This window comes from Notolepis coatsorum (genome assembly GCF_963971535.1).
Source record: "Notolepis coatsorum genome assembly, chromosome: 14".
Taxonomy (NCBI): Eukaryota; Metazoa; Chordata; class Actinopteri; order Aulopiformes; family Paralepididae; genus Notolepis; species Notolepis coatsorum.
Window position 1 is genome coordinate 40,317,982 of NC_140178.1, and position 14,040 is coordinate 40,332,021.

The 14,040-nt window shown below is 39.7% G+C and overlaps 1 protein-coding gene across 1 annotated transcript in view; it reads left to right on the top strand.

Moving 5' to 3' along the window:
• clcn7 (chloride channel 7) overlaps positions 1-14,040 on the top strand; it is an 84,155-nt gene that overhangs the window by 11,302 nt on the left and 58,813 nt on the right. Inside the window, exons 4-6 of the mRNA XM_084329087.1 lie at positions 3,793-3,858; positions 4,753-4,885; positions 13,170-13,279. Coding sequence (XP_084185213.1) covers positions 3,793-3,858; positions 4,753-4,885; positions 13,170-13,279 — 309 coding nt within the window. The remainder of the gene's footprint in view (positions 1-3,792; positions 3,859-4,752; positions 4,886-13,169; positions 13,280-14,040) is intronic.

A 14,040-nucleotide genomic window follows, 5' to 3' on the forward strand; every position in this document is an offset into this window, starting at 1 on the left:
TATTGTAAATCATCCCTCAGGGTAAAACTTTATTGAATAGAGAAAGAAGCGTCATGCAGGTCCCTAATGGCTTGATTACTATTTCCCCGTTTCATGCGAAGGAAATAGGATATTGTTTCATGTTTATCACACATTGTTTGGAGGTGCGTTACTGTGTATGAATGTTCGTTCTATATGCTGTAAACTATCATTAATTTGATCTCCAAGAGACAACCCCTTCTCAATCTAGCACCAATTCCTCCTCACGCACTGAGAGCGAGAGTGTGTGTGTGTGGGGGTCTTCTAGCTCTGGCTTGTCGTTTGCGTTCGCCATACTATGAGGCTATGCTAAATGACAGGTAATCTCTCATTGGTGTGCGACAACATCCAGCCCTTTGCACAAGTTGTATTTTGGGGGTGAACTTGGAGTTTTGAATTAAGTTCCGCACGCAAAGAAAGGTTCCGCATGTGCGTTCCGTTAGTGGTTAAAATAACGTTGTATTCATTCAGGACACAGTGTGTACAGTGAACAGTGTCAAAATACTAATTTGTAGCCCACCACCCTATCAAGACGGGCCCATCGCAAACCGCTTCCCCAGACTGATATGTATACCATTACAAATCCAACCAAAGGTTTAAGGGCTGTTGGAATGAATTCCAATATCATCATATTGGAACATCGTTCTTCCATCTCAGAAATATAGCAAAAGTACGACCATTTATGAATCAAAACGATGCTGAGAAGCTAATTCATGCATTCATATCTAGCCGGTTAGACTACTGTAATGCACTTTTCACAGGTATCCCTATGAAAGCCACAGAGAGGCTTCAGCTAATCCAAAACTCTGCAGCCTGACTGCTAACTAGAACCAAAAGGAGAGAGTACATTAGTCCAGTCGCGCTGTCGTCTCTCTGTCTGTCTCTCTGTCTGTCTGTCTCTCTCTCCCCCTCTATCTCTCTCGATTCGGGAGCATGAAACTAACTATAGCTGTAGCGCGCGGCACAGTGGAAGACTTCCTCAAACGGGAGAGGGAGAGAGAGAGAGAAGGGGACCTGCGTATCTCACATGCAGCTGTGTTTACACAGTGCTCTCTCTCTCTCTCTGCCACTCGCAGACTGTGTGGATGACTGTCACTGAAAGTGCTTATGGGCGGAGCCCAGCCAATAACGGGCTGAAATCTTGAGGCTGGAAAATTATGCTTTTGAGTACTCCATTAGAAATATAAAAATGATTCTTTTTTAAATAAACCTTCCATAGACTCACAGGAATTGTGTGAAGTTGCCCAAATAGTGCTAGGAATAGCAATGCAGGTCCCCTTTAACACTTTCAGAGCCCAAGCTTAATCTTGATTTACCGCTTGAATGCCCACCATCCACTTCAATGTTAGCGTTAATAACGCCTAATCTATGTTTTAAATTATGGCTATGTGTCTAATCTGCCCGTCGCTTATCAATGACTCGTTTTCCAGTCAACATTGTCGAAGCGGATTGTTTTTTTATCGGTTCATTTTCGTTTTATAGCATTTTGAAAAGCCCTTGTTTTCAAGGAAAATATAAATATTCCATGATAATCGCCCTTTACTGGAATATTCTAGAATACACGTCATTTTTCGGCCTATTTATGAATCGTTTTCAAATAACGCTAGATTATCGATAGTATATGTGTACGTATGCACGCTATATAGGTGATCTGAACACACACACACGCACACATAGGGCGAACGCTGAGATCTCAGCGAATACAACTCTGATTATCCCAAGACTTGTAAAATAGATTCCTTACCTAAGATCATTCCAATTCCTGATCGCCATTCCAAAAATCGATCGCTTTTATTGATCCAACGCTACATACTGTACATATGTATTCCACGCTGTTCTGAGGCTCCACAATGAATCCGATCGGCTCGGGTTACATGTCTGAGAAGTAAAATGTGGATTCCGGATTTTTCTTTTCTCATCCATTTTCATTGAGTCCATTCCAAAAGGGTGCATTACCATCTGGGAGACGATAGGGGCGGTTTTTTTCACATCTGAGCTCCTACAGGGGCTGCATACCAACGGGAGACTCGGTTGATGAAATATGAATTCAGATCGCTAATAAAAAAATAAAACTATAATTGTCGTCGTGGGCATTCAGGCATTGGGCTGATAAAATGTCTTATCACGTTTTGGGCATTGAAAGTGTTAAGTCAAGCCTGATCAACTTCAACTTCAAACTTCAAGGGCAGTCCGGCCTCCACCAGACCTAGGTGTAGGTGATGTTGCCTTGCACAAAAGAAAAAAATTGAAAATGGGGGACCCTGATGTAAACAAGACAAACGTCTTTCTCTGGTCTGCATCCCCTTAACAATTGTGTGTATTGAGCCGTACTGTGTTGTACCCATTCTGCAATCTGTTAAATAAAGTTTTCATTCATTCATCGGCTGGTTGGCTATGCTAACAAGGCCTGATCAGCATGAAATTTACGTGAAATCGTTCTTACCTGTGGCCGGTTGGATCCCAAAAAGGATTTCCCAGTTATTGATCGCCATCTGGTAGATCGATATGTCCATTGGCTGATGCTATATTCCTTTACTGCATACTGAATTCGGCGTTGCAAAAGGTATTCCTTATCTGATGAAGGCATAGCTTCACACTAACAGAAAAAGTAGGCCTGAATGAGACAAATTTACATCCGGTCTTAAAACAAGGAGTACTCTATTCTCGAGACAGCACCACTACCAGGATCTGGCCGGTAATGCACTTTTCCGAATTGTTGTGAGAGTTGTAGTATTATGTAGTATCACTTGGATTGACTTAATTATTGCCGATGCCTTTTGTAGACTACAATGTTTTTTTTTCATAGAAAAAAAGTCACCGGCCAGAATGACGAGTTACCGGCCACAGCCGAATTCTACCAGCATTTGGCCAGTGGCCAGTGTTAATGTCAAGCCCTGGGTGCATCCCTTAATTCTAAGATTAGATTAGATTCGATAATTTAGTCCGGAGTCCAGATCTCTTTGCTCAGGCATGTAAATGAATGGGATATCCTGACACAAATTGTACTTTACCTGCACTATTCTTACCCTACCTACTTTTATACACTTCCGTTCTATGCACATTTTATCTCACTACCTCCTATGCACTGTAATTTTAAGAGCACTGCTCTGTTGTAACTCAAAACTGAACTTTGTAAAGAAACTCAAAGTTAAGAGCGACGCACTGCTCTGTTGTTCTATAAGGTAATTTAGAACTGTATTTTGTAAAGAAACTCAGTGTTAAGATCGATGCACTGCTCTGTTGTATGTTAGAACTTTGTAAAGAAACTCAAAGTATTAAGAGCGATGCACTGCTCTGTTGTTATATATTTTTTATTGAACTATTTTATCACCTTTTACTGTCCGTTCTATTTTATTATTTTTAGCCTATTTTTCAACTGAATCAAACCGCACTTTTTTACTCTATCTAATCTATTTTATTATTTGTATTACTAAAAAACTGATTTACTTTTATTTTTTATGCTTGCTTATGCCTGTATTTTTTTTTACTGTTGTGAAGCACTTTGAACTGCAATTTCTGTATGAAAAGTGCTATACAAATAAAGTTATTATTATAATATTCAAATTTCATTAAAATATATAAAAATATATTTTAATTTGAATACCAACTGCCAGTCAAAATCTAAAAAATATATACAGTATATTGAGATGAGGCGAACTGAGAATGCATTACTGGTTCTTGCCACCTTTTTGTGATTTTAATTGCAATTTAATCTCAAGTGCTTTTCTAGTTTATGAATATGGTCCCTTATCTGAATTTGTGTGTGTCTCTCAGAGTCTGGACTATGACAACAGTGAGAACCAGCTGTTTCTGGAGGAGGAGCGGAGGATGAGCTACATGGTGGGTAGTGGATCATCATTTACTTTTAAATTGAAATTTTTTTAACTACGTGAATTAAATGTGTCTTTCCGCATAACTCTCCGGCTCCTAGTTACATATACACGCAGTCCCCCATACATGCACATATGCATTTCATCAGAGACGTTGGAGCACAGGGTCGCTCTGCAGTGCAGTGCCCCTGGAGCACTGTTGGAGTGCAGTGCCTTGCTAAAGAGATGGCCGACACTGTAGATACCAGTCAGCAGTGGCCATTCTGTTACTAGTTGGGGGTCTCTACCTCTAGGCCATCATGCTATTCCACAATTTAATAATAATATTAATAATAATAACAGAATACAGTATTTATTGTACTTTTCCACCCCTCACTCACTCTCTCATGTCATTCTTTATCGACCTGTCTATCTACAGTATGTATCTCTGTCTCGCTTTCTGTCACACACACTACACAAAATCCCCCCCCCCTCTCTCCCCTTGTCCCCTCTCTGTTTCTCTCCCCTTATCCTCTTCCTCCTCTCCCTGCCTCTCTCTCTCTCCCCTCTATTTCTCTCCCATTGTCCCCTCTATCCCCTTGTCCCCTCTCTCTCTCCCCTTGTCCCCTCTCTCGTTGTCCCCTCTCTCTGCCTCTCTCCCCTCATCCCCTTCCTCCTCTCCCTCTCTCTGCCTCTCTGCTCTTATCCTCATTCATTCTCGCTCTGTAATTTTACACAAACACACAAATGATTGTCTTCACCTCCCCTTCTCTTTCCTCCTTCTCCTTCCCATTATCTCCTACACTTGCACCTATTCTCTCTCCCTCCTACCCTACTCTCCCTCCCCTGTGTTATTTATCTCTCCCTACCTCCTTCCTTCTCCCCCTCCCATATTCTTCCACTCTTCCTCCTTCTCTCTCTCTAGGGTTTTCGTTGTCTGGAGATCAGTCGCTGGGTGGTATGCGGTCTGATAGGTTTCCTGACCGGCCTCATCGCCTGCTTCATTGACATAGTGGTGGAACAGCTGGCCGGTCTGAAATACTATGTGGTGAAACAGAGTATCCTTTCCCTGGATGAATTCACTTTAATTCACTTCATTCAACATGACAGAATGTTCACACTAGGCCCCGGATAAATTCACTTTAATTCACTTCATTCAACATGACAGAATGTTCACACCAGGCCTTGGATGAATTCACTTTAATTCACTTCATTCAGGAAGTCTGTTTTTTCTTTTTATTATTCTAGTTTTGGCATGAAAGGTTTGTGTTGTCCAACCTATAGACCTATGTGACCAAATGGTAATAATGTATTAATCATGTTCATTATTATCATAATAATAATAATAATAATAATAAATTTAATTTGTATAGCACCTTTCATGCAAGAATTTCAGCCCAAAGTGCTTCACAGCAGTAATATACAAAACATTGTAATATATTTCTGACAACACTTATTGTTTAATAGATTGTTGACATAAAAATCTACTATTAGCATGTTTCTGACAAAATAAAAGCAATGCAGTGCAGACATAAAAGACACAATAAGAGCAATGTAAAAGTTGTAGACAGAATAAAAGCAGTGCAATAAAATGGCTCGTTTACAGTACAATGATCATAGTGTGGATGTAATGAGTCCAATGTGTATTAACCCTTTCAGTGCCAATCACGTGTTAACACGTTTCTGGGCCCCGACCGTTGAGTGCCAATCACGTGTTAACATGTTTCTGTGTCGTTTTTTTTCCGATTTGAATACCCTATTCAATGTCAGGGAGCTGTATGTTGCCTGTAAAAGACATACTGGGACTCCGAAGGTGCAGTACCGGCCGCATCCTACCAGGTGGCGGTATCGAGCACCTTTTGAAACCTTGTGTCTTGGGCTGTGCGTCGATTTATATGGGTCCGGCTCGGCAATTTTTCTCCGGGCAAGCCGAGCGGTTATACCGCTTGGATTGAGAAGAATCAAGTACTCCCGATCCGTGTTGTGTGGGGGATTATGTTGGCGACACGATGGACATCAATACTTGGAATGGCGATCAGATAATTGGAATATTCTTTTTGGGGTACATCCTAGTCAAGGTAAGGGCTATATGATATCAATCTTGCGTTGATCCAAGAATGTATTCATTGCGATCCGAGCGTATGTGTGTAACGATAGTCCACAACGTATGCCGTTGATGGCGATCAAAGCATCAAAAAACGCCATGCATTTGATTTTTTAATTGTAGCGTGTGTAGGGACAAAACGTCAATGGATTTAGTATAATACACGTTGCGGCTTATAACCAGCCTCGCAGGAATTAGCCCCGATCATTCCGAAATAACACTCATATTCACCACGGTATAAAACGGGAACGTATGGATGGAAAAATTATTTCTTTTTTGCATCTTGACCGGAAGAAACTCAGTGTCAAATGACCATAGTATTGTATCCATAGCTATAATATAGAATATAGGTTATAGCTCTACAAACAAGGTGACGGACTCCATTCGTTTAATGCGTGGCAGCGCATAGCCGTCGCCCGAAAACAGCGCGGCACTGGAAGTGTTAAAAGGTTAAGGTGAAGACAAGAGGTACATTCTTAACTTACCTTTGAAAAGTGATCTAGCCTCCCGAATGTCCATAGGTAGCGTGTTCCATAACTTTGGTGCATAATTAGCAAAGTCTGCATTACCGATTTTCTTTTGGCTGTGTTTGGGAACCTTTAATAAATCATTAGCAGATGATGGTAATGTTCTTGGGGGCACATAGTTGACAAGAGAATTGGCAATGTAGCTTTGTCCTGTTTCATTTAGTGCTTTGTGTATAAGGAGAAGGACCTTTAAAATCAATTCTAATTGTTACCGGAAACCAGTGCTAACTAGGGTTGGGTATTGTAAGATCCTGATTGTTATCAGCCACTTATCACCTCTACATCGTTGGCTCGTGTAGTTTCTGCGTTGTGTTTATTTCTCTCTCCGACGTCGACCTCCTCATACTGGCTGTACAATCTTTGTCATTCCCCTTTAATGAAATCTGTAATCATAATAATTCAGCACTGTCAGACGTGTTACCTTTCTTGGGAAACGTTGTTTATTACATAAACAAAACCTCTGTAATCAGATGGAAACCAATTCTGTAATTGTCCTTGAAAGTCTTTGAAAGAAACTAAATTCATTATTCTAATGATCTCTCCTTTCACCTCACTCGGTGGTCATCGCGGCCTGGTGGTTATTCCAAAAGCCTGTCGTCGTGGCACTCTCCATTGCTGCCCCCCCCCCCCCCCTTTTTAGCGAGGGGAGGAGGGAGCTGTCTCAAATTCTCTGATCAACGCTCCTCTGTGTGTCGTAGCTGAATCTCACTTACACCCGGAAGAACTCACATTATATTATTCTCGCCATAGCATCGACAGGCCTGCCCCTCTCCTCGTTACTATGTGACTGTCATGACAACTGCTGTTCACCTTCCACACACTAAACGTCCGTTCCTCTCTGTCTGCACTTTCTTATCAAGATGACGAATGACCTTGGAGCACACAGGCCCCATTCTCGCTGTCCTCTGTCTGCTGCTAAACACACTGACTCTCTCTGTTGTATTCCTTCTCTGAGATGGCTATAGGTGTCATCCACCATCATTGTACATTCTATACACTTTATATTGTACATTCTATACACTTTGAAAAACCTTGACATCCTTCAGTATCTTTCACATTTTAACCGATAGCGGTACCGGTACCTGTGAATCGATACTGGTACCCAACGGTACCTTTTTTTCCCGGTACTTTAGTCTCTAAAAATGTAATCTTCCTACCTCAGTTGTAATTTCTTTTATTAAAATTCCAATCTTCAAATAATTTATTATCATTATTATTTATTTAGATTAGAACAATTTGTTAATATATATATAATATTGCAGCGAGCATTGTCGGCATCTAGCTTTGTAAAGTGTAACAACATTTGCGACCGTTTTCGGCTTGCCATTGCCCCGACTGCTTTGTTGTTGAATCAAGTCAAATCCTAGGTAAGCGTGTATTGTGCGTGTGAACGTGCAGCACATTTCATAGGTTTCGTTTCGCAGTAAACGAAAAGTTGACGTGATCGGACTTAAAAAAAAATATATATACCGTACTTTTCGCACTATAAGCCGCACCTGACTATAAGCCGCAGCAGCTAAATTGAATGATGTGTACATATATAAGCCGCACTGGACTATAAGCCGCAGGTGTTTTAATGTTTAATTACCATATGTAATTACCATTGGGACACAATACTGTCGGACAAATAACAAGAATTAACTCATTTACAAGTTGTATTAAGTTTAGCAAATAAGGGAACAGATAAATAACATTTCAATGCAGTCAAAAAAGCAATATTTTGATTTTAACATTTTCGGGTTTGGTCACGTCGAGTCACATATAAGCCGCACCGTTATATAAGCCGCAGGGTCGAAAAATGGGGGAAAAAGCCGCGGCTTATAGTCCGAAAAGTACGGTATATATATTATTTTTTTACAGTACCGAAATGTGGCACCGGCGGATCTCACGTGAAACGGTACTTGGTTGTACCGACGTGATTCGGTCGGTACCGTTAAAAGTACCTGATTCTGTACCCATCCCTAGTGCTAACACTGGACTCGTGTGGCTGCTCATCTTGGTTCTAGTTAGTAGCCTAGTAGCTGCAGAGCTATGAAAGAGTTGGAATCTTTCTGTGTTTTTTTTTTTTCTTCTCTGGAGGCCGGTAAGAAGTGCATTACAGTATTCAATAGGGCTGCAACTAACGATTATTTTGGTAGTCGACTAATCTGTCGATTATTTCTGTCACACCCTCCATCTCTGCTTCCTGTGGGCGCGGGCTCTTAGCAGACTTCTTAGCTTAACATAACAGGCCGACAGTAAGTTTGGGGGAACTAATGGGATAACTGGGGTTGCAACAAAAGTGCAACTAGGGCTAAAAACACAATGAAATAAAATAATAATAATAATAATAAATAATATATCCTTCTTAGCAGACTTCTTAGCTTAACATCCCAGGGAACTAATGGGATAACTGGGGATGTTGTTTTCTCCTGACAAGAGTCTCAAAGTCTGGGGTGATGGTAGACAAAGCAACTCTGAGGTCATGCTCAATGTCCAATCTGTTCCTCTGCTTTGTCTTCAGCTGGACCAGAGCTGAGAAGCCACTTTCACAAAGTTATTTATTTTTTTAATACGACGCATCGGCGCAAAAATTCGGCGTCGACGAGTTTTTATGATCGACGTCGTCGATTATGTCGACTAATCGTTGCAGCCCTAGTATTCAAGTTGACTTGGGATAAAGGCATGGGTCAGTTTTTCAGTGTTCTTTTGATTTATAAATGGTCATACTTTAGCTATGTTTCTAAGGTGGAAGAATTATGTTTTTGTCAACTTGTTGATTTAGTCTTATCTTATCATAGACTCAGGCCTAAGCTCAACGATAACTCCAAGACTTGTAACTTCAGGTTTAATCCAAGGAGTAAGTTGCTCCATATTGCTGAGCAGCGTTTTTCTTTTGGTTATAGGGCCAACTAGTAGGATAAGCACATATGACGCTATACATACATATATATATATATATAATGTATAAACATACACGCACACATGTATATAGACAAGCATTCATATTATGCAGGCCTACCTTCCCTTTACTACTCGACCATAGATATTCATGGTGCAAGCTAAATACAAAACTGGCACCATGGCAATGCATGATACCCACCATGTCAATACTGTGGCAAATTATTCACACAATGGCCGATATTGTCGCAAAACAAACATTTCTATCAAACTACAATGATACCTCTTTGTAAGGGCAATCCCACCCAGAACCTCCTACATAAGCCTAAAACATTGAAAATATTTTTTCCATTTATTAACACGTTTACACCTTGACACAAGTATTATTTTAGCCGCAGTAACTCCAGCAAATAATAATATTTTTTCTTTATAAAAAATAAGATTCAGTTAAAATGATGATTGGAGAATCATCATCCAATAGAAAATGTGTGGTAAAAATGGGATTTAAACGTCAACTAAATCAGACAATATCAACCACCTGAGGATTATGTTAACCAGTGTATCAAGTTGTAGTGAATCAAATGATGATTATAATTATGAGAAGCTTTGGAAATGTTGTTCCATACATCTTTCAATCAATATTTCTACAACATTTCAGATGTTTCATATTGTTGTAATTCCCAAATAAGTGTTCAACACAAATCCTTTGGGGGAGATTAGAAGTAGGGGTGGGGGAAGAAATCGATACGTAGTAGTATCGCGATACTTTGCGTGGCGATACTGTATCGATACAGGGACGCCAAGTATCGATATTAAAAATTTTTTGTATAAGGAAGTTGAATTGTTCATTTCAATACCTGTAATAGTACAGTAGTCCACACACACGCACACATGTGCATTCAGTTAAGTTGGAATATGACTAATACAAACAGTTCAGTTTGTCAGGTACATGCAACACAGATTACAGTGTTTACATCTGTCTGCTTGAGAAAATACCATGTTCTGCAATAAAAATTATTGAAGTGAGATGAACAGACTGAACTTTATTTTATTAGATAAAACACGTTGACAAAGTTTTACTTTGCAGTTGAAAAGAGGTAATATATCGCAATATTAATATCGCAATACTCAGCATATCGCAATACTATCGTATCGTGACTCAAGTATCGTGATCGTATCGTGAGGCCTCTGGTGATTCCCACCCCTAATTAGAAGTGACTATTTCAACTAATAGGTGCAAAAAAAAGAACAAGGACCCAGACGTGTTGTAAGCATATTTAAGCTATTGAAATGACGTAAGTCTCATATTGTGCATAATGTCCGAAGGAATGTTGATACCGCATTTGTGCCATTGCTGAAAAACAATAGGTTAATGACCTACGGTAATAAGCAAAATATTATTTCTGAATATTGGAGTGCTCGTATACCATGAATTATTCCATTTTAAATAATTGCTCTACATGTTTCCATATTTGGACGGCCTGACCAACAATAGGACCAAAACTACAATATTTGTGAGACAGATTGCAGAGAAGGGCATCTCTCTGGGTTGAAAAGGAGAAATAATGTTCTGTACTATCCGGACCCAGGGTACCTAAGCCTCATCTTCAAACCATTTCTGCAAAGGGCACAGCATAAAGGATATGTAATACAACTCAAAATTAGTTAAATGATGTGCTCCACATATATATATTCTTTACTATGCTGTAATAAAGATGTTGTTATTCTTGGTTTCTGTTTGTTCCAAATACATTTTGATACACATAGTTTTAATTTATACCAAACACCATAAGGAGGTGCTTGTGGTAACATACTCGCATACAAATCTACTTTGGGTAAAGTATTCATCCCTACAATTGAACTTTTCATTGATGCATTTAGATTAGTCCATTACTCCATCAACTTTTATTGATTTATTAAGTCTTTTATAGTTTTTTGTTGTTTCTAAATTTTAATGAATATATACAATACCCATAGATCTAAAATACTGTACAATAGGAGTTGTGGTGTCCAGCTGAATATCTTGCATGTGTTTATTCAGAGGTAGTAAGGATGATTTGTTTAGATTGATGTTATAGCCAGGTATTGAACTAATCTTTTGAAATATATCTAGTATAGCTTGTAATGTGGAGGGAACCTCATTCAAATAAAACAATAGGTCCAAGAAAGTGTACCAATATTGGTTTTCTTATTTTTTGGGCTAACAAAATAGCAAATAATAAAAGGTCAGCCCTGCCATGTGCCTCTTGTTATTATAAATGATGGTGAACATTGGTTGCCAGTAAGAACTATTGCTGTTGGTTCATTATAAAAGTGTTTGTAACATACCTATACATCTATTACCAAAACCCATTATTTCCAAAGTACACAATAAATATGACCATTCCAACCTATCAGGATGTACCAAGGACGGGAGAACGGTCTCAAGACGTCTTGCTATAACTTAAGCATACAATTTCACATCTGAATTTAATAAAGATAAATCTCTAAAACTTCAACATAGTTTGGGCTCTTTCCCTTTCTTGTGCAATAAATAGATAATGGCTGTATTTACATCTTTGTGGAAGCCCCCCTCTTTAATAGCTGTTTTGAATTATTTCTAATATAGCAGGTCCAATTTCAGTCCAAAAGGTTGGATACATCTCAGGAAAAATACCATCTAATCCTGGGGACATCTCAGTATTCCTGGTCTTCAAAACATTAATTTCATCAAGTGTTATGGGAGCCTCTAAAGACTCTGCCTCAAGATTCAATGGGGAATATTCAAATTGGTCCCCTAATGAAGTATTGGTATTGGATGTAAAAAACCTTTTCTGAAATAGTTGAAATTCTAAATTCACAAGAGAGGGGTCATACAGAGGGGTACCCACTTCATTTATGATTGAGAGAATTTCAGCTAATCCTTCATTATAGTTCTTATATATTGCTAACAAGTAATACACTTGGCCTGCTACCATCAAGATAATTAGATTGTTTAACCCTATGAACAAGGCATTCTGAACGCTTTGTGATCAGTGCATTTAGCTCTATCCTAATCTTTGTTAAGTGTATCCGTCAATCTGAATTAAAATGTTTTGCTGTTCCTTGATTTGTTTTGACTGAATAGATTATAGATCTGTATAGCATTATTCCTGATATAACCTTTAATGGCATTCCATACATATCTTTCACCCATAACGGACTCTTGCCCGCTGTTCCTAAACTAGGTTCTGCCAGACCTTTATTCTGTAAACATATTGTGAAGATGGGTCTGGGCAAGTGGGCAGTGCAAGAGTTTGTGAAATGTGAATAAGCTTCAACGGTGTCTTTTCTTTGCTTAGTTAGGTCTCCTGAGTGGATCCCAGTGGCCTTATCTTTGACCACAGTCCTGCCTGTTCACGTTATTTTCCCCATACGCATGCGCTGTTGTTGTATTTGTGGTTGCTGGACTTAGTAGCAAAGCTACTAGTCTTCTCTGCTCTCGTGGATAATCCCAAACTGAATAAATAATACATCTATATGCACCAAGCTGCTTAGCTGTAGCTCATTCTCCTTGTAGTAAAGATATTTGCTATGAAAAAGAACATGCCCTGCTGTTTTTCATTCAAAATTGACAGAACTCAAAGACTAACGCTTCCCTTATAGTGTCACACGCACATGGGCAGTGGAAATACAGAAGTGACAACCTGGCAGCATTCTTGTTGACTAGAAACATTAGATTATTTGAACCACGCAAACCTCTGAATTTATAAATATTCTGTTCTGTGAGCGGTTGCTTAGGGCTGGACCCTACAGTATCATGAGCCCGGATTGGCTCTCCCAGACTTTTCCTTGACCTCTGTCCCTCCTCAGACATAGAGAAGTTCACAGAGGTGGGAGGCCTGTCCATCTCTCTCATCCTCTGGGCTGTTCTTAACTCGACCTTCGTCATGTTTGGGGCCATCATAGTAGCGTTCTTTGAGGTAAGTCGGAGAGAGGGAGTGCCTCAGAAACTCTTGGTAAGAAGTGAATTACTGTAGCACACGGATAATTACAAAGCAGCTTTATTGGAGACTTGGTCAACATTTCAAGGTGCTTTGGATTAAGAATTTCTCAAGTTTATCCTCATCAAGATTGTCCCATTCTGAGAGCTGTGGATAGATTTCCATGTACAGGCTGGTGGGAGCGTGTGAAACCTTTCCCTTCATCTATTAGAGCAGTGGGTCCCAACCTTTATTGGTGCATGGACCTTAAAAACACAGATTCCTGACCCCCCCCCAACATGGTCAGGCATAGACGAGATGGTGAACTTTGACTCCCCAGGAATATTAAAATGTTTCCATTTCAGGCTGTTTATTCAAAATATGATGTATTTGTGTATCATTTCGTATACCCAGCCCCCCCCCCCCCCCCCCCCCAAAGAAAAAGTTAGCTCCATGGTGATAACTGCTGTATTTGTGTAGATAAACTGAAAAGTGTCATGTGTTTATATTCTGTAGACACCATGGAGGCAAATTACTCAAACTGTACCGGCCAATTAATTATCTGTTTTCCCCCAGAGCATTCATTTTCATTTCATTTCGTAATTTTGCTAATGCCTTTTATCCAAAGTGACTCACAATTGTGCACAACCAAGCCAGCAGAGGGATCCACTCCGGGCAGGCAACAATAAGCGGTATTGTTTGTCTTAACGGTGCCAAACTCTAGTTCACTCGAGTTCACTCAGAGTGCATAGCGAGCATAG